This window comes from Ambystoma mexicanum, chromosome 1q (assembly GCF_040938575.1).
Source record: "Ambystoma mexicanum isolate Mex_15411 chromosome 1q, UKY_AmexF1_1, whole genome shotgun sequence".
In the NCBI taxonomy this organism is placed as follows: Eukaryota; Metazoa; Chordata; class Amphibia; order Caudata; family Ambystomatidae; genus Ambystoma; species Ambystoma mexicanum.
In genome coordinates, this window is record NC_090922.1 from 1,019,189,321 (window position 1) to 1,019,210,371 (window position 21,051).

General features: G+C 43.0%; 1 protein-coding gene across 1 annotated transcript in view; it reads left to right on the forward strand.

The window, feature by feature from the left end:
* The window catches only part of COL24A1 (collagen type XXIV alpha 1 chain), a 910,546-nt gene that overhangs the window by 815,250 nt on the left and 74,245 nt on the right, over positions 1–21,051 (forward strand). The window contains exons 46-47 of the mRNA XM_069641689.1: positions 5,905–5,958; positions 11,636–11,743. Of these exons, the coding sequence (XP_069497790.1) occupies positions 5,905–5,958; positions 11,636–11,743 (162 nt within the window). The remainder of the gene's footprint in view (positions 1–5,904; positions 5,959–11,635; positions 11,744–21,051) is intronic.

The window sequence follows — 21,051 nt, forward strand, 5'->3', positions numbered from 1 at the left end:
TCATGAAGGTTGTATAGCATGAGCCCAACTTTAAACTTCATTAATCTCCAAGCATATTTACTGGCCAACACCAAAGAGCTGAAAGCAGGGAAAAACAGTTCTATGAAAAATGAATACCTTTTAAAGAGGTCGATCTTTGGTCACCGAGTACCCATTTAAAGTGACACAGCCTTTAGTTTGTGATGCTTCATTATGAAACAAGTGTATACCACCAGCTGGATCTTGTGGCTTATTTTGTGGCAAAATCCAAGATAAAACAATGGAGAGGTGGGGGTGAGAGGCATAGATTAACACGGGAGGGGTTATTGGCTTTTGCATAGTAGAACAAAGAAAGGCAGCCACTGCATTGTAGGCCTCACCCCGCACCCATCTCAAGATGAGGTGGCAGATTTCAGTTGAAATTGTCCAAAGGCCCCTAAGGATGGGCCTAACTTTAGTAATCCAAAAGGAAACACAAATGTAAATACTTTTTAGAGATATGGGCCAAGCAGGTGAGTTCATTGCCCACCCTGTGAAGAACAGTGTTTCTTATTTTGAGAAATAGACAACACATTTTCTTTGGAACTGGCACAGTCAAGTGTGTCAATTTTTCAATAAATGGCAACGGTTTATGTATAGCAGATACCACAAAAAATATACATATATATATTTTTTTTGGACTAAATGTAACTATTTCTAGTTTTTACAAGTGTTGCGCCTTGTTAAAAATATGAATTCTTCTTTTCCTTTTTTCTCTAACTTTGTCTTTTCCTTTTTTGGAAGAAAAGTCAATTAGTGAATAGATGTCCTTCAGTTTCTGATCCATTCCTTTTATAAGTTATTTCAAATCCAGATTGAAGCTTTCTAAGAAATTCCCCACTGCGATGACCGGTTTGGTGTATTCGCCGGTTATCAAGTATGCCCACCAGTAGTCTTCTTCCAGACTACAGAAATTAGTTTATAGATGGCCAAGATGTATGCTTCTGGTGGACAATAGGCCTTTGCAATTGAGGAGCAAATGTTTAGTGTTTCCACTGTTTGAGGCTCCTTGCAATATCGGCAATTGTTAGACTTTGTTTTATCCCGAATTGCTTGAATTTCCTTTGTTTTTAGGATCTTCAGCCTGGCTCTCATGAAGATCGAACAAAGTTTTTTGTTGGGGAATTTCACCAGGTAGTTTACAGGCCTGTTCAGTTTTGCAGGTGCTGGAGGCAAGTGAGATGTCAGTTTATTCTTCCCTTCCGTGTCCAATGTTTTGCACCAGTCCAGTTCTTTCAAATTTTTTGCGGTTTTCATTGGATTTTCCTCGAGCTAGTTCTCGGAGCTACTAATTTCTTCCAAGAGCAACAGATTTTTACGGACCCATGATGCCAGCATCTTGTTGTTTCCTTTGTTTATTTCTGTCTGGATCATCTGGTAAAATGTTTTACAGGGTGACCAGATGAAACCTTTTGCTTCAAGACTTAAAGAAGCAACTTCACCAGAACTCAAATATACATAAAGCATGCATATGGACCAAATATGGGGACCGATTTCCCATATGATGAAAAGACGCTTTGGCCAGACAATAAAGGATTTTCTGGAATACTCACAGTGCTAAAACAAATATGTTGTAACACAAACGCTTGAACTGCAGGATCCGCAAAATATATTTCTTTGTAAACTTAATTTAATTCAGGACAGACTTTTGCTGCATTTGAAATGCTAAATGACCCACAGTTAAACAACTGTCCAATTTTCAATTTTATGTGCAATCAGTTATCAGCCTTTGCCAGCAAAATCTAAAATCAGTGTACATAAATTCTAACTATAAAACTTAAAGAAAAGGAAGGAATTCGGAGGGCACAGGAAAGAGGAAGGTGAAACATGTGGTAAAGGTGAAGATGAGGCAGAGGCTGATAGGAAGCGCTATAGCAGGGGTCTGCAACCTTTGGCTCTCCAGATGTGTTTTACTACAACTCCCATTAGCCTTAACCAGCAAAGTCAAGTGTGAGGGATCATGGGAGTTGCAGTCCAAACAGCTGCAGAGCCGCAGGTTGCAGACCCCTGTTCTTTAGCATGATATCATAGTAATGTGAATGCTTTGGTGAAGGTTCTCCTGCAATGAGTATGTGAATGTCTAAGGCCAGTTTGACAAGCCGAATGAAACAAAGACTTATTTTGACAAATGTTTTCCTGGCAACCTGCATGTATACTTATAATAAAAAAGAGTCATGGAAAGGGAGAAGGAAATCAGGAAAAATAAAGGGCAAATACATCAGGTGAAAAGAATATGAAATGTAAAGTTTTTTGTTTTTATCCATTGTTTTTGTCTAATATGTTTATTTTTTGTACCCTTGGTATTTTATTCCATTTCTCTTTTTTGTTGCTTTTGTATTATTGTGTATTTCTGCATATATTTCAAAAGTTGTGTATCAACTAAATCAAACTAAATAAATACATTTTAAAAAAAGAATAGGAAAGGGGGAGTTTTGCTAATTTTCCTCAGCTAATCAGTATTCTGACATAGAACCTTCCTGAAATGTTGCATGGAGGGACAGAGTCTTACCTGCATTGGCACCTTATACCAGATGCAGGGTGCAAATCGGAAAATTGCCTGTTTCCTGTTTTCCCTCTTGCAGTTCTTTGTTTCCACCCTGGTGGTGCTGTGGCTTCCGAAAGTGCCTCCAGAGGTGGTGCGTTTCCCCACCAAGTAGAGCTGTGTTTTGGTTGTAACTGCTTTGTGGGTGATGCAGAATGTATTGAACATGATACATGCTTGAAGGGGTAGCCAGTGCAGCTCCTTGAGGGTGGGCGTGATGCGGTCAAACTTTCTTGTCTGGGACTACTGCAAGTAGAATGTTGCCACCATCCAGGTGAGCGATGATCAGGGTTCGGACAATTGTTCTGAAACTCGGGACAGGGATTAAAGGGCTGACTTTGTGGAGCAGTGAAAGCTGAAACCATGCTGTCTGGGCCTTGGTGATGTCTGTTTTACATGAAAGGTCACAGTCAAATGTAAAGTGAAGAGGATTTGCACTGGGTTAGCATCGAGGCGTGGTTCCATCAGCCTTCCTGTCAGTCAGCCAGTCCTGGATTTGAACATGCTTGGGGCCATTTCCTAGGAGAGAGACTTGGATCTTTGTATGGTTCAGCTGCAGGTAGGCGCTTAAAATCGAGGATGGATGAAGGACAGGCAGTGGTGAAACTGATTTTGTCCACTGTGCTCAGAGCGTAGGATTATATTTTGAACACATCTTTAGCTGCACTTTTAGAACTCAATCCCTTCTTAAAGGAGTGACAGTGAATGTCATTTTCCTTTTCTCATTCTTTTCCTGGGGCAATCTTCAGACCTCTGATTATGGAGACTGTTTCTGACTCTGACACTTAAAATGAACAGCTCAATGGAAGATGAGAAGAGACTATGATAGCATTTTACACCCCAGTAAATCAATATCCTTTCTTTATGTAGGTCTTACAAGTTGGAATGTGTCTTTATTTGTCTTAGGGCTGAATCCCACTATTTATGGTTCAGCAATCTCACAATATGAGACTAATTTTGCTTTCCCAATGCTTATTTTGGGGGGTTTCTCGTGTATTTTGGTGGTGAGAGGGACTAATGCTGAAGTCCCCCTGCCACTACATCCTTCTGAGCCTAGAAATTGCCTTCCAAAAATATCACTTAGATTTTGATTGACCTCCTGTCTGTGTTGGATATTGGAATCTTCTGTTAACTACATCTAAAGGCTACAACTCGCTACGTGAAAATGTATCTACTTATGCCATGTTCTGTTATGTGTTCTGGATAACCTCAGGACTTATTTTTTCCATCATAAATATTTTTTTTGTGACCTTAGAAATACAGTGCGTTTTTTTTTCGGTATACCAGTGTGGCATGTTCTTTTGTGGTGTCTATTGGGATCATTTGTACTTTCTTACCAGCCTTCTTTCCTCCTGAAGTTAAGCCTGACTGCTCTGCTACAGCTGCCCTTGGAGGGCTGGCCTTTTCCTTTTGTGGGTTGCCCTGTTCTATCTTTAGGTTAGATGATAACACAGACCTCACGAGGGGCCTGTGCAAACACATCCATAACAATGTTTCTGTCAAACAGAGAAATGTACATCATTCAGAAAGCATTGCATCTGAAATATCTGCCCTTGGTATTCTGAGTGTAGGAATATTATGTAGGAAAAGGCTTGCCTAGCTATTTTATCTCAGTGTTATGCATACAACCTACTACCCAAATAATATAGCCAACCCGAGCAGCTTCTTGTTCAGAGCACTGTTAAAAATCCCTGCATTGGATGCATATGATTGCCCTGCCTCCTGATTGGCCAGGCCAGGAGGCTTGACTAGAATCAGTCATGATATTTTAAATGATAATCAGGCTTCTCTTCTTCCCTCCATGTGGCCTTCTCACTGGAACATATCAATGAGGCAGGTGGAACCAGAAATGAGCATAGATGTGTTGGGAAGTGGGGTTGTGTGTGTGGGGGTTCATGTGCATGTGTGTGAGGAGGGGCATGTATACACAAAGGTTCGCATCCGGAGTGCCTGCCATCAAACCTTTGAAAAAAATGAGTCTTAATGTCCTTTCTTGCATCAGACAATAAAGAGCCAGACATGGACCATGAGAATGGGTGATGGGCTCCCCATTGTTTCCTCCGCTGATTGCTTGCAGATCCCTTGTTATCAAACTGCCCACCCCCTCCTCTCCTGTTAGCTCCCCACTGCCTTCATTCCTCTGCTTCCCTTAATGTGCACTTCCCTCTATGACTTGTAAAGCGCTATGTTGCTTCTTGGAGCTAGGTCCAGGCTCAGTAAATGCCCTTACAATAATAGTAATATATTCCGATATAAATTATGAATGGTTCTTGAACAAGGTGCCGCAAGCTGCACCCCCAAGTGCCTTTACCCCTCCGCCCTAAGGAGACAGCGTGATCAGCTGAAATTCTGTTGGCCTCTGTGGTAGAGCCCGTGGATGCTTATATATGTGTGTGTAGGTGTCCTACTAGGTAACAAAGCATTCAACATTTCGAGGATAGTAGCCCCTTACATGCCTTGGTATGTAACTCGATGCATATCCTTTTTAAATAGTTTCTTTAGACAAGGCATATTTGGGTGGATTGAGGATCTCCTAGAAAAAGGCCTAGTTACCCCTTCAGGGGAAATGGAAGGCAGACTTCAAGAGAATGGACTGCGGCCATAGTATCACCCTCGGTCTAGAGACGGGGCTGGATCCTGCACTATCGCGTAGTTACAGCATCTACAGTGGCCCCACTGGGGTACCAGTCCCTTGTCTGTCTTCACTCTCTTCTGATCATTTACTAGAGGTGCAAGATCATCCCTAAGCATCCTCCGCACTAGGGGCCTGATCCACAAAGCGGTTGCCTACGGGACCGTACCATTATAAAACGCGTCTGTGAATCACACCCTGTATATTCCAAATGCTTTTTAGACAGTTCCAGCAATTGTACGTTCAGAAAATATTCCAATCTGAAGAAGAAACGATTCTTGCCTGTAGCAATGGTTGTACAGCACTGTATTTTTATAGAACTGTGTGAAATCCATTCTTCCTCCATTAGTCTTTATGTGTTTGACATCCTATGTCAATTTCAATGTGTATTACATTCAACACGGACGCGTGGCCTGGTGCTTTGATAAAGTCTGTGATGCCATAAGGTTGTGTGCATTTGTAATCGCATGGGGAGAGTACAACCCGATGTTGCTACAAACACCAGGAGATATTTCACCAATCAGGTGAATGTGCAGAAGACATTTGTTTGGCGATGCATTGCTAAAGGTACTAACTACATGTTATCTCACTGAGCCCCAGGATCTGGTGTGACACCCACCAGATCGACATGTTGTCATGTGTTGACAGTACTTCAGTGCACGTGGTGTAACGCAACTCCTACTCACTTGCCTCGGCTCTTGTGATTTGACAGGGAATGAAAGGGAAGAAGGGAGCGGCTGGACCAGCTGGAAAACCTGGGAATCCTGTGAGTAGTCTGCATGCATTTCCCATCCTGTGTTTTCAAGTTGCTACAACAGTGAATGCACTGAACAGGAATTTCTGTTCTTTGACACGAATTGTATCCAATGTCCGTTCACTCCAGTTTCATATGACCTTGGCGTCTTTGCTCGTCCAACTCCTTCTGCTGAGATTCATTTTGTAATTCAATATGCTTTTTAACTGCGACACACTGAAATGAGACCTTCTTGCTAATGTCCAGCACTGCTTATAATGCGTAGTTGAAACATTAATCTTTTACTCATCCATATGCATATATATATATATAGGTGCTTGCTGCAATCTTTTTACTATAAAGCTAGCCTCAAGACTACGTCATCTGCTTGCATTTCTTTTGCATGTGTAATTGTATAAACTAGCTTAATATCTTAATCTGGTTCTATGGCATAAGCTTTTTCACCTTGATCCCAGGATGTCACTTATCCTTGATGCCTTATAGAATATCTGCAAAAAAAGAAATGATGTCTTCATGTGTTGCACAGACGGACATTTTTCGGTAACATATAAAATCTGATACGAAGATAGTTTTACAAAAACGTGTGCTGCTAATATATCCCGTCAAGAAAGTGAAGTGGGGGGCAGTTAACTTGCTTCTAAACAAGTCCATCAGCAACACTTGAGTCTTTCCAAGCATTCTATGTTCCGCCCACGTAAGCCGCCAATCTTCTTCACTTGTTCTTCAGATCTGTGTGTGCCGAGAGGATAACAGCAGTGAAACCCACCACAGTGTGTGCTGTGGAAGCTACTTGCCGCATAGAGGTTGTCCCGCACCATATGCTGCGTGATGACGCACTGTGTGGTACTCCTGAATGTGGCGCCACTTGAAAGCTGGCTTATTTATAGTGGCCACTGTTTGATTAGGGAAGACTGTTTGATTGTGTGGTCCTCTTCTGGAGTTTGCAGGAATTAGCATGCTCATTCCATCAAATGGAATGACACTTACCACTGTTGCTAACTGGTGAATCGCCACCTGAATATGAGTTGTACTTAGTCCCCAGTCCCATAAGCTCAACATGAGGGCGAGGTAAAGGTGTATATATAAGCAGAGGTTTGTTGGTGCTGTTTGCGGATGCAAGGAATTACAAAGTCTGCACTGGCTCTTGAACCTGCAGCAGATTGTATTCAAGACATTATGCATTACCCGCAGGATTGACTGTCAGGTGGGCCAGAAGAGCTTGATGACCAGGATGAAACATGACACCAGAGCAAGGAACCTTTGTTCGTCATCAAGTAATACCCTCTTCCCCAATTCCCCAATCTCGTGTCTGTAATGTTTGTTATATGTTTTTTCCCTCCCCATTGTTATGGAAACATTCTCGTTCTGACTTGTACAGGGTCTAAATACAATCTATATAGTCTTCTCTTTGTAATCCTTGTCCTACGAAATACACTCTTATGACCGACCACAGTCAAATAGCGACAGATAGTCAATTGTTGTCCACAATCCCGAAGCTTGGAATAAACTGCCATTGGAACTCGCTCCTGGCCACTTTAACAGGGATCGAAATTAAGATTGGATAAGAAGGAGCTAAAAGTGGCTCCTGGGTATCCAGCATGGACTAGTGACCAGGAGCTCCCACTGGGGAACGAGGAGCTAGTACATAGCGATCTGCAAGTCTTACTTCACCTAAGATTCAAACATATCATTGTGTCCATTACTTATGACTCCTTATGCTTTAAATGCCATATAGATGTGTCCTAATGTTTATGCATATATTGTCCCATAAGCACAGAGTTAACTTCATCTAGGTTTTATTTGTTCTGCATCAGTTGGCCTGTGGAGCCAAAATCAGCTCCATGTAGGTGTTTGCGTCAAGCTAACCAGGCTCTTCTAGGCTACAAGCAAGATCTAAAGAGCTCCCAGCTCCTCTCAATTACACACCCTGCTTTACTTATGCAAGGTTCTAAAATCTTCCCTTTTCCAGACAAAGCATTAAATGATCTTCTAATGACCAAGCTGTGCAAATGTCTGCCCTGCATGGTTCCTCGAATACAAATTTTCTGCTATAGCAAGTAAATAAATCCATACACTCTTTCACTATAAGAGGTGATATTGTTCATTCATTGGTAGTTACCAATAATACAGGAGGTTCTGTATGGGGCTCTGTTGTCTCAGCCCGGACGCTTATGCTCAAAATGCAAAGTGCTTCATCAATGCAGAAGCAAAGGTTGTCCATGTAAGATGCATATCACCTGGGTCATATTTGTCCAGTGCCACACTTTGCCGTCATTTCTCCTCCTACACAGGTTAGTAAAGCCCCCTTATATTTAGCAGTCTTTGGTGATTGGCTAGTACTAAATCAGGATGTCAGTCCTCCACACTTCATTTGCTGTGAGATCCTGCCTCTCACAACCTGTAGAAGTGCAGGCGATCCAGACGTTCCCGCCAATGAACTGTGAGAAAGTCCTGACATTTTCTCGATAAACCTCCACAAAAGGACGGACTACAGCATTGCAGATGGCAAAGGCAAGCAAGCAAGCTGGACTTTACATTCCATATCTGCTGTCATGTTCTATACATATAGTGTTAATGCTTAGTGGACACTTCAAAGGCCTCTAAACTCATGAGGTGGATGATTTTATAGACTGATTTGGCCATACTGAGGACATTCTTTGTGAGGTACAACCACACCATAAAACCGTGTGCACGTGCGCGCACACAGGCACACACACTCGCACTGATTTCCCTCTCCTTAAGGCAGTCCAATAAATAGGAGCTGACATGCACCACAGACTTCCGGTGTTGTCTACCAAAGCAGTATCTCCAACCAAAGTTGGAATCAGACTATTCGGAAAGGAGAGCACAAGGGAGTACAAGAACTGTGCTGAAAAAGACTAGTATTGATGATTCCAAAAAAATACCAGCAGATTACAACTCTGTTGGGATATACTACCGACAGTAATGCAATTACACATTACTGCTGGAGGTATGACATTTCTGCTAGGGATAAGAGCCCCGAAGGTTAATTGCACCAGCATTAAAAGAATACAGTCGACGGAACACATATTTTTCTGCTTTTCTGGGGTTAAATACCAAAATTGGTCATTACTGCATGTGGGTGGTAAAAATACTGCAGGTCATATATTGTGACCCCCAATGCACAAAGCACGCTTCCATTATCAAATGAGTGGATGCTGTACACACATGGCGCATTCTTCACACCGCAGCAGCTAGTGGTGCGTGATATCTTTTTCAAGAATAAGTAAAAGCTGGTCTTAGTCTGACCAGTAAATACGCAAAGGCTGACTGTTTTTTGTTTTACAATATGGATTTTGACCACCGGCGGTAATTATCCCAGTGGCAGTTTCTGCCGGTGGTAGGCCTATGGATTGGATCTTACTGACATACAGTATTCTCCCCGTATGTAATGGCAATCCCCTTAGTTGTAATTGACTAATAGCTACAGCAGTATTTGTATCACATGTTGTGCTCCTTGGGTTTGCCCTCTGTTTGTTTGGTCTTAAATCAGTACCTTGAATCTTAAGTCTAGTTCTGTCTGCGCTATATTGTATTCTGCTTGACAGGGGTATCATGGTCCCTCTGTATATATAGATGACAGACGGAACCCATCTCCCTCATTCGGGTGGTGCGACATGTTCTACAGAACTGTTGCTTAGGTCGCTATCTGTCAGTGTCGCATCTACATCATTCCCTGGAGTGAGAATGAACTGTGGCTCTTATCCTATTTATTCTTATCGTATTTGTGGGTGGCTCTTGGAGCTCGGTTGGTCTGAAAGTCAGGGCGCATCCTGCAATAGTGCAGCAACTGCTGCATTTGTAGCGCGACATGGCAGCAATGCGCTACAGTGGCTCTATGCGCCAAGCTCCACATGAAGACTAGCTTAGCACCTTATTCAAAAGTGGCGTCTCAGATCACACGCCTCCGGGGATATAGCTCTATGCTTCTGAACAGATCACCGCATTCCCGCTCCTGGAAGGCTCCAGAAATACCTTTCTGTGATTTGGCTGCTTGTAGACTGGGAATCTGCAAGCCAACACCCAAGAAAAGGCCTTTTTCTCTAGCCATGAATCCGTTCTTGTGAGAATGGCATGAGTAAGATTTGCGAGCCTTGGTTTGTGGAATGACGACAATACATACACCGATTTCCTAGAACGTACAGAGAGTTCCACGGAGGAGGAGGAGCTGGAGCAGACACAGGCACACTATACCTTAGAGTGTCCACTTTTAGTCTTGTGTGTGCTGTAAAACTGTGTCAGGAAGTCCGCCCTGCTCTTACTTGCCCACTTTCCAAAGAAATAAAACGAGCAAGTAAAAAAAGCAAGTGACTGTATGGTTCTATGTGATAATGTCGCCTGGGAAAAAGTTGCCAGATAGGTGATTTTTTTCCTGCACCCCTTAAAGCCTTCCCTCACATATTGTAGGATCGATATTACTTCCTATTATATTCTCCAGCTGTAGAATATTTGGAGAAAGGGCTTGATTTTCTTGGGAGTGCAAATTTGGGGAAATGTCGCCCACTGGTGACCTTTTCCCAGGAATCTTTACCACTGGATACTGACTGTATATGAACTGTATGTGAAACACCCTCATATGTGGGGTAAGGCACTTGGCATTTCCACCTAACTACCCTCTGAAAAGATCGCACCTGGCCACAGAGTTGCCCTAGAACAATCCGGCCCTGCTGCTGGCCTCTGAGCCCTACCATACTTGCTGGATCTTCCCTACGCATCCATGAAATACACCCGCTTAGCCTCATTAGACCCCCCACCATACCCAGAACAAACAGAAAGAAGAGCATGAAGAAGTGAACTGTGCTCCGTCACTTAGGGCGTAGAGGAGTCCTGAGATCCTGGACCTATAAGCCTGGATGATTTGATAAGTGTTACCCCGATAAGCAAACATTAGAAGATGGAGCATGCCAGTTCATCTTTCCCCACCTCCCACTAGAACACTTGTGTTCTTCTTTACCATTTAGATACTAGTAGCAGGAGAGGGTAGGTAGACCAAAGCAACCCCTCGAGTGCCAAGGACGAGTATGCCCGTCCTTTTTGCATAGACTTGCACAATAGTCTGGCAGTTCAGCTGCCAGAATTGCATTTCCCCAAAAGCCATTGTTCAGCTCTCACACGTTGCACTGGGTTCAGTCCCTGTTCAGTCCTTTGCATCTCGTTGAGGCCCGATCGCTTGTGCAAGGTAGTGATAGTTCACCATTATCCCATACATATCCACTCCTCTTCGGGTTTTTCGCCCGAATACTTCCTGTTGGCCATTAGCAGCTTGGCATGTTTGAATAGAGTAATGGTCTTAACATTGCATACCGGTGACATAAATTGAAAGCAAATTCCCATAGGGGACAGCATTGCTTGTAAATGCTAACATATAAAGGGCCAAGAATAGTAGTTGGATGGAAAATGTGTACGGATACTTTAGATTGATTGTTGTGCATAGCTGGCATTCCACACATGTACAGGAGGTGTAGCTGTGGGTCGCTGGCAGCTGCCCAAGGCAGCGAGATACCGTGAGTAATGATAAGTACCTGTTCATGCCATTTCTCTTCATTTTGTTTTGTCTCATATGTTTGTTTAAGATGTGTCAGAGAGATTACCCGTGCTAACATTCTTGCTGCAGTATGGAAACCTAGCTCGGACATTGTGGTAATTTGCATTTAATGTTTACTTCAAGGGAAAGACAGGTCCACCTGGGCCAAGAGGAGCTCTTGGTTTCCCTGGATCAGACGGTGCGCCTGGAAATGTGGGAAAACCTGGAATGCCTGGGCAACATGGACTTCCTGTGAGTGATCTTCCATTTAAGCGTTTTGCAGACACTTTTGTCCATAAATTGTTAACAACTCTCCCATCAACTTGGCATAGCGTTTTATGGACTTATTGTGAATTATAATAATACAGAGTATGAACACACAAAAGCAAACTCTAGTGTAGGTAGCAAGGTAGGGTGACCAGATTTAAAAAGTTAAAAAACAGGACGGGGCAACTAACATAAAGGTAGGACTAACTCTTGAAAGTGGCTGTCAAGGCACTATACTTCAGTAGTGGATGGAGGAGAGGGGAGTTTAAGTGTTATTGTTCAAATAAACACATATTATAATTAATTTATCACACGCTAACACTATCTTAAATTGTAAAATGCAACATTTCTTCTGTGTGAGATTATGCATTCATGCCTGTCAGCTATGAAGACCGACTAACAAAAACCGGGACCACTGCAGTTTCCAATGGAAACATGAGAAAGGGGGACAGAGTAGCAAAAACCATGACAGTCCCGCAAAAACCACCTTGTCGCCGCCGCTACTGGAAGTGATGATTTTCAGGGTATAAATGGTGCTGCCTGGCCAACAGTTCCTTTTGATGTGGGACCAAGCCTGATTTGCATATGGTCTGTCCCCTTTTGGAATGGGTTGGCAGGCGAAGAACGATGGTCTGGAGGGTTGCCCAGAGCAATGCCAGAGATTAACATTAATTCTAAACCTTACAGCCATCACCGCTTTTGTTTTGTACTTTACCTTCAACCAATAAATGATGGAAAGTTTTTTGAATTAAACATAACCACTGGCATTCCTCTATCACGGTTTATTACACGGATCTCCTTACCGTACAATAAAAACACTTTTTATTTCTACAGTACGGATCCTTTCTTGAGAAGGCCTCCAACCTGTCACGCACCCAACCTCCACAAAAACCCTGTGTCACAATGGACTAGGAACCAGGCCCCGGTGTGTAATTATAAGATATGTATTAATTTATTATTTAATGGCAAATTAGAACCAACAAATTACAACAGCCACCAATGTTGTGGCAACACAAAACGCAATGACTCCTGTAAAGCGACCAGGTTAAGATATACAGTCACAAATCCTTCTTTTTAATTACAAAACAGAAGAAGAACAATTCAATACACAACGATAGCACAATGGTTAAGCACTCTCCCTGTGGCCCTCACCCCCATAACATCAATTGTACTTGATTCCTTTGAATGTAAGTCAGTGGCAGGGAGTAGGAATACAAGGGGAAAATCAAGTTTGGTGTGGTGCCCGCAGAAACAATATCGGAGACAGAAAGGAAAGGGGAAAATTCGTTTGGCACAGCACAATGGAAGAATGGGGTTTACATTATTTATCACTATTGCTACGGGAAAGAAATAAAAAAGAAGGGACTTTGTTCTGCTTACACTCAGAAGACACACAGGGCTTTAGATAATACTAGTCAGTGCCCAAGGGGAAAATCGGTTTTGGGGATGTTGAACACACGGGCAATGTGAAAGAGAATGCCAATGGGAATTCGTTTTGACCTTACAATGGGGAAATAGGAACAATTTTGTTTGCACCTTGCAATGGGACACACATGGAAACAATTTTGTTTGCACCTTACAATGGGACACACACGGAAACAGGGATTTTTGAAGTTAATTCTTTTGGCAACTCTTTAGGACTATACCAGTTCACAATACACTGGGAAAAGATGGTTGGATTTGAGTTCCAACAATACAAATGCTGTGAAATCAATGGGGAAATTAATTGATTTATTGATTTACTTAGAGAAATATACTAAAGATCTACATTGGCAAGCAAGGGCTTTTTCAGTGGGGAATTGCTAACACACATAGGCAAACAGTGGAGGGGATTTTCAATTAAGGGTGTATGCAATTGAACTGGATATCCCAGCCCCTTTGATGAGTAGCAATTACCCTTGAGATGGATGGGGATGCAGATTTTATTCATATATCAATAATCAAAATGACTCAGGTAGTTTGGCAAAAGGAAGTCTGTTTTAATGTCAATTATCTAAAATAGGGAGAACAACAAATATCAGCACTCGCTCGATCCTCTTACTCAACGAATCTTACAAAAAAACTGAGCTTATGTTAGGCACAATCATCATCAGTGGCGTGTTGACCAGCATCATTACCAACGTCATCCTCCGTGGCAAACTACAAAAACCTATTGAAGGAAGTGATAGGCACTAATTGAATATCTAAGTATAAGTTCCATGTCATTATAGAACAGTGAAGGAAAGTGATAGGGTACTTAACATCAGGTGGGGCAACTAAGCCCTCCCCTTAAAATGGCCACTATGAATGTCACTAAATACACAATGTCTCATTGGCTACACAAACTATAGGACACTTAATGACGCAGTCCTCTACAGTTGGTTGGCTTCCAACCCCCATCAGTACTTTTCAAACTACGTCTAGCAGCATGCAGACTGAACATCCCGGGGCTGGTGAGCTCGTCTTAACACTAGCTTCCCAACAATTAGCAAATCAATCAATCATCACCTCAATAGTCCAGTGTCAGTTAGGGCTTTGAAACCTGGCCTTGAGTTTGTACTGTGCTCGGAGACATTTTAACGAGTGTGGGCACACTCTGCCCTTATGCGTAGGTGTGACCACCTCGTTCTTCCAACTTCATTCTTCCATGTCACTGGAGACCATGGAATCAAGCCTTTTAGTGTATTAAAATACTATTTTCTAATAGTCCTCTGACGTCTTTTGTTTTGACCAAGCCTTCTGACCAGGAATTTCTGTTCTTTGACACAAATTGTATCCAATGTCCGTTCACTCCAGTTTCATATGACCTTGGCGTCTTTACTCATCCAACTCCTTCTGCTGAGATTCATTTTGTAATTCAATTTGCTTTTTAACTGCGACACACTGAAATTAGACCTTCTTGCTAATGTCCAGCACTGCTTATAATGCGTAGTTGAAACATTCATCTTTTACTCATCCATATGCCTATATATATATATATATATATAGGCATATGTGTGCTTGCTGCAATCTATTTACTATAAAGCTAGCCTCAAGATTACTTCATCTGCTTGCATTTCTTTTGCATGTGTACATGTATAAACTAGCTTAATATCTTAATCTGGTTCTATGGCATAAGCTTTTTCACCTTGATCCCAAGATGTCACTTATCCTTGATGCCTTATAGAATATCTGCATTCTCTGGTCTCTGCATCTCTTCTACAGACGTCAGATCGATTCTGTGTGATGTCACCATTCATCTTTCGTTCAAATGGCCATCATATTTTCTTGTATGCAGGTATGGTTTTCTCAATGGGTACCTTACCTCCCAGATCTTCTTAGGTATTGGTACTTGCTGTTTGTCTGTTCACCTGCTCCGTGTATGTCTCATACTCTCGTTTCAGACAGATAATATGGGTGGGGAGGTTGGAGTAAGGGTTCTTGGCTCCTCCTCTACACAATTTATGGCTTGGGGTATTTCTACTTGCAGGAGAGGTCTGTGCTGGACATCAGAGGGTGCCAGGATCTCTGCTGAGTCCACCAAGTGGTCCCAGGTCAGCTTCTACTCTCCTGGCTCCTCTGCAAGCTAGGTCTCTCACTGCTACTGCTGGGATCTTGCTCCAGATTTCGGCAGTAGATCACCTCATGGGTTAGTCGAAAGAGCCATCATCTGAGGCGGAGTAAATGGCATAACTAATGTGTCATAGTTCCCGCAGAAGGGATTGGTGGAGTGTAACTAGTCCACTCCCATCTGTGTGTTGATAGGCCCATAAAATGTGAGAGTGCTTTGGGACACCTGGGGGAGGAGACCCCTCCATCATCTTACTTCGATAGGGGGCTTCGTCTGGTTCAGGGACATAGAAATCTCACTGCATGACAAGTGCCCTTAATCTCCATATTTTGACAAATATGAAGGTATTTCTTAACACTATATTTTTCAGTGAATCACCTAAACCTCATCAGGTTTCTTAGGTCATTCCTGTGCGAAGCTACAGTGTTTTCTCATTTACTCCAAAATTATATCAGTGAAAACTATGGGCCTTGGTGGGCAGCATATAAATAATATTTTTCATGTTTTAATCAACCTTTCATCTCTCTCACATTCACAAGGAGGGCCACATTACATTTTCCTAAATAACTTGGGTTGTGTAGGTCCCACAAAAATCGTTTTTAGATAGTGAGAAGTGGTTAACTTTCACCTTTCAGAAAAGAAATACTACCATGACTATTATGCGACAATTATTATCAGTTTTACATGATGAAAACCATTTCTCCCATTTTACACAATGGACAGTCAAACCCAACACATTTACCCTGGCCCCACCTTCCTGGAGCACATGACATCAGCAGAGCTCTGTGTTTAGATTAGTCTGCACATTCCAAAGGCTAATGACGAGCTAATGAATGTTTTATTGCGGCTTCTGGGACCTGGGGTCATAGAACTGGAGAGCAGACCTGCCCTTATCTTGTCCACACCGTGAGTTCGATCTCTAAGCCTCCTATTCTTTGTATATTTAAGTTGCAGGCCTTTCTAGGTTTCCAGGACAACCAAGGAAAGACTTCAGTTTCACATTTGAAGAAATCACAAGCAAAGAAAAACCCATGGCCTTCCTCCACTGCCAACATTGCCTTTTAACTCACATTTCACTTTAAAATAACGCTTGAAAGGCGCACAATTTTAACATGTAGAAGTGTTGCTGCAAAGTTGTTCCCTGCATACGGGGGTTAAATGAGGGCATCATAATTCAATTTTAAAGGCTTTGGTGCACATCTGGCTTTGCAGCTTGTCACTTTGGAGGCAAAATCGAAATGCTGTTTTGGTTCATTTCAGCCGTGAAAGGCCTTCATTTTACTGCAGCGGTCTAAACCTAGTTCAGCATCCCAGTATGACGGAAACCAAGTTCATATTTTGAAAGTCTTGCGGACACTTTAATGAGCATTACTTTAGATAAAGGGAAAACGAATATTCATGCATTTCTTTCTTTCACAGTAAAAATGCTTCATTTTGCTGCGAAGGCTTGAAACCAGTCTCAGCATTTTCATTTAATATTCTGGGCACTGCTGTTTCTGAGAATGTTACTTCAGCTCTCCAATAATTTGGCAAACCTTGCCGAATGTCTTTCCTTTATGCCAGGTAGTTGGCGTCTTGACGTTTGGGGCCCAGTTTCAATCCTTTTCACTTTGATTGCCTAGCCTCATTTTCCACATTATTTCAGAGTAGGCCTTTTACTTGGGGGCATCCGGGTCTATTTCACCCCACACCTCTAGCCAACTTTGCAAACTGTGCCTGTTTAGCCCATTTGCACCATTACACAAGGGAACCAGCCCTGCACCAGCTGGTGCTTGGTCCTGCCATCAATCAGAGAATTCCAGACCAAACTAATAGGCTATGGGGATGCAAGCAACAGCATACATGTTTTGGCCCTGTTCCATACCAATGTGTTCTCTACAACACAGTGAGCAAAGGACCTATGTCTAGGCCTATCCTCTCTTAATGAAGTAGACAAACTAAAATCAAAAGGTCATGAGTTAAATATGTTCCATTAATCATAACCACTAGTGTTTCTCTGGTGAATGTTCTATAGTCTGTCCTATTGGCTGTTTCCCTGCTGGAGACAATACAGGAGGTGAACAGTCAAATACAAATCATTTTTGGTCCTGCCACATATCAATGTCCAAACTGCTAGCTTATGTGCACCCTGCATGGTAAACGAAGCAGTATCAGCCATTATATGGGGTTCAGTATCAGCGAGTCCTAGCTTGTTCTTATATAGAGCAAGGGACTCCTTTCTAGGCAAAACCTCTCTCAACCAGTGAGACAAACCAAAACCAAACATCAATGGATGGACAGGTTTTTAAATAATCATAACCACTGACATTGCTCTGGGCAACCCTCTGAACCATAGTTTTATTTTTAGCATGTTGCACTGTAACTTGACCCTCAGATACCCTTTACATTCTTTCTCTGATGTATTTTACCCTCCTATTCAGACCCCCCTTACATTATTCCTCAGATGTGTTTTACCCTCCTAATCAGATGCACTTTATATTCTAACTCTGATGTATTTTACCCTCTTGTTCAGGTGCCCTTTACATTATTACTCAGATGTCTTTTGCCTTCCTATTCAGAAGCACTTTACATTCTTTCTCAGATGTATTTTACCCTCCTATTCAGATGCACTTCATATTCTAACTCTGATTTATTTTACCCTCCTATTCAGATGTACTGTACATTGTTTCTTAGATTTATTTTACCCTCCTATTCAGATGTACTGTACATTGTTTCTTAGATGTATTTACCCTCCTATTCAGATGCACTGTACATTCTTTCTCAGATGTCTTTTACCCTCCTATTCAGGGGCACTGTGCATTCTACTCTGATGTATTTTGCACTCCTGGTGGCCTAATCATTTAGACTATTAAACACTAACAAAAACTAGCAAAAGCTTTACATTATTATTTAGTTCAATAATGCATGGCTGCCATTATGAACTTATTTAACGCCTCTTTATGTCAGACAAGAAACTAGGAAAACATTAAACACTTGAACCTCGGCTACTGCTTTTCCCATTCTAGCTGAGGAAGGACGTGTTTTTCCCATGGAAAAGAAAGAGAACGAAGGGCTTTCTGCGCCTGGAGTACAGTATCAAGGTGCAGTCTGCAGAGCAGCGTGCGTGCCTTTTGATAACGCGGAGGGAATTGCAGGAACATCAAACAGACGCACGCTCGCGCTGACGCTGCGGGAGCACTGCTCTCGGCGCGGCTGGGAGTCTAACTGCTGCCATCTGGTGGCGGGCCTAAGCCAAGATCGCGTTTACTGGGTTCCTCCAGATGTCATTTTCCCGGCATGAACAAAGCAATCCTTTGCGGTTGTGTTTACAGAAGAGCGAAGACATTGTAGATGGTTGCCAATCGAGGAGACTAAATTCAGAACCGCCTGGAAAAGCAGCAATGCAAACGCAACGGAACATGAGAACCATGTGCTGCAGATATTATGCTTTTGCTGATGAGAAACACCGACACAAAAACAGCCCCATGTGCTGCTTGGTCACGTTATAGCTGCGCCGTCTGTGGTTTTCAAGAATGGCATGGCGCTCGCAGCGGCCTTGCCACTTTGCCAGGTTCCTTTGTGCGACCTTTTCTTCGACGTAACACATGTTTGCAAATTGTAACATCAAACGTGGTGTTCCTAACATAATGTGGTTTTTACGTCGCTTTGCGTGCATGCGTTGATACTTTTGGACTTTACTTGAGGAAATGATAAGACAGAAGTGACCAGCGGCGCTTTTGAGTTTCCAAGTGCCATTTAAACTGGGAGCCTTAACTCGGGCACTCTAGACCTGCCTTCCTTGGAAAATCAAACCCCCTGACATTTCTATGTTTCGCGCCAAGCGCCTACCACTGCCCAGGAGTGTTCAAAACTCTACCACTCCCAAAAAAAGCTGTGTCTATATGTATTCTATATGATACATGCGAAACATGTTTAACTATCGAGAAAACTGAAAAAAGCAGCAACTTAGCGTTGCATATTTTATTCATTTGCATCTGGGAAACCCTAAATATTGCTGATTTGTTCATAATAATGTTTCTTGTGCTCATAATTAAAAACAACCACACACATGCGTCTGTTAAAATGGTTAGGTAATTCTCTATTTGGTGGAAAAAACGAGGTTTATGTGGTTCACAGATCTCCCGTGGATAATGCAGAAAGGATATGATAGGATATGGCATGTATAATGCGCCCATACACAGGTGTTTCAATGCGTGACAAAGCAAGGGAGGGGAAACGGTGGGAGGACAGAGGCAACGATCCTACTAGGCCAGGTGACATTGAGATCGTGCAAGTAGGGGTGAGGGGGAAAGGGGAGGGGGCAGTGCAGTACATAGGATAACAGTCAAATAAATAAAGACAGTAAATAAAAGTACGGCCAGCTGGTGGCAAGTGCAAGGGTAAGTGCAGACATCAGGTGTCAAGTGCTAGTAGGGGCTGTAGGGATACAGAAACATTCCCTGAGTCCAAGAGTTGCCAGGGGGGCTGTGCGAGTGTGCAACTGACAGGCAGGGGACCTGAGCCCGAGATCAGAGGGTAGCCAGGGGAGAGGAGGGGAGAAAGCAGAAGCAAAGAGGAAGGCCTTGAGGTGCTTCCGGAACCGGAGATGGTTCTCCTCAAGTTTCAGGGAGGCTGTTCCAGAGGGAGGCCCCAGCAGAAGAAAGTGCTCTACCACCAACTCGCTGCTGGGAGAAGCGACTGACCCTGAGGGAGTTGGAGGCGGATAAGCGAAGAGCTTGAGAAGGAAGATATTTAGGAAGAGAGATTTGAAGGTATTGAGGTGCCGGGCCCCAGAAGGCCTTGTGGACAATGCAGAGGGTTTTGAACTTAATTCGCGCTGCCACTGGGACCCAGTGCAGAGATTTCAGTCCTGGAGAGATACGATCCCTGGGCTTGAGGCCACGGACAAGTCTCGCAGTCCTGTTTTGGATGAGTTGCAGAGGGCAGCGAGTATTTGCAGGCAGATTTAGAAAGAGGCTGTTACAGTAGTCCAGCTTAGAGAGAACCAGAGCCCTGGAGACAGTGAGCTTCTGGTGGAAGGAGAGGAAAGGAAGAATACCTCTGAGGAGGTGCTGCTGGTAGTGTGACATCTTCGGGACGTCAGAGATGTGAGGAGAGAAGGAAAGTGTGGAGTCGAAGATGACCCTGAGGTGGGAGCAGGAAGAGGGCCAAGAGAGGCCGGCCAGAGAGTGACAGGAAAGAAGGGTGCAGGTGTGCCGACGAGGAGAATCTCGGTCTTACTGGCATTAAGGCAGAGAACATTGTTGGCACACCACTCCTGGATGGTGGACAGTCAGAGATGAGAGAAGGAAAAGAGGTGGCTGAAGGGAGCCTGAAAATGAGCTGACTGTCATCCGCTTAGCACTGAAAGTTGGGGCAGAGAGCGGCAATGCATTGGGCAAGAAGTGCCAGGTATTGGATAAACTGATTTGCCCAACATCACGCTCTTAAGTGATGAAGCCGGGATTTAAGACTACTCTACAACTTGAGCCCATGTTTTCTCATTTTTATTTGGTAGACATGTGTGCATTTCAAGAATGTTCTGTTTTAAAGCGATTACTTGAAAATCACACAGAGCACAGTAAACAAGCATGACAAATACACATGTATAAACCCCAACAGAAGATATATGTTAAGCAAAGAGTATAATTGCAGCTTTCTTTCCCACGTCATCTTTATTGAAAGACAACAACTACCCGAATGCAGTAGTCCGTGTCAGGCAATCACCTATAGTAAGAACACTGGTCTTTTGGGCAATTGAAGGCTGTGATGTCCAAGTGATCAA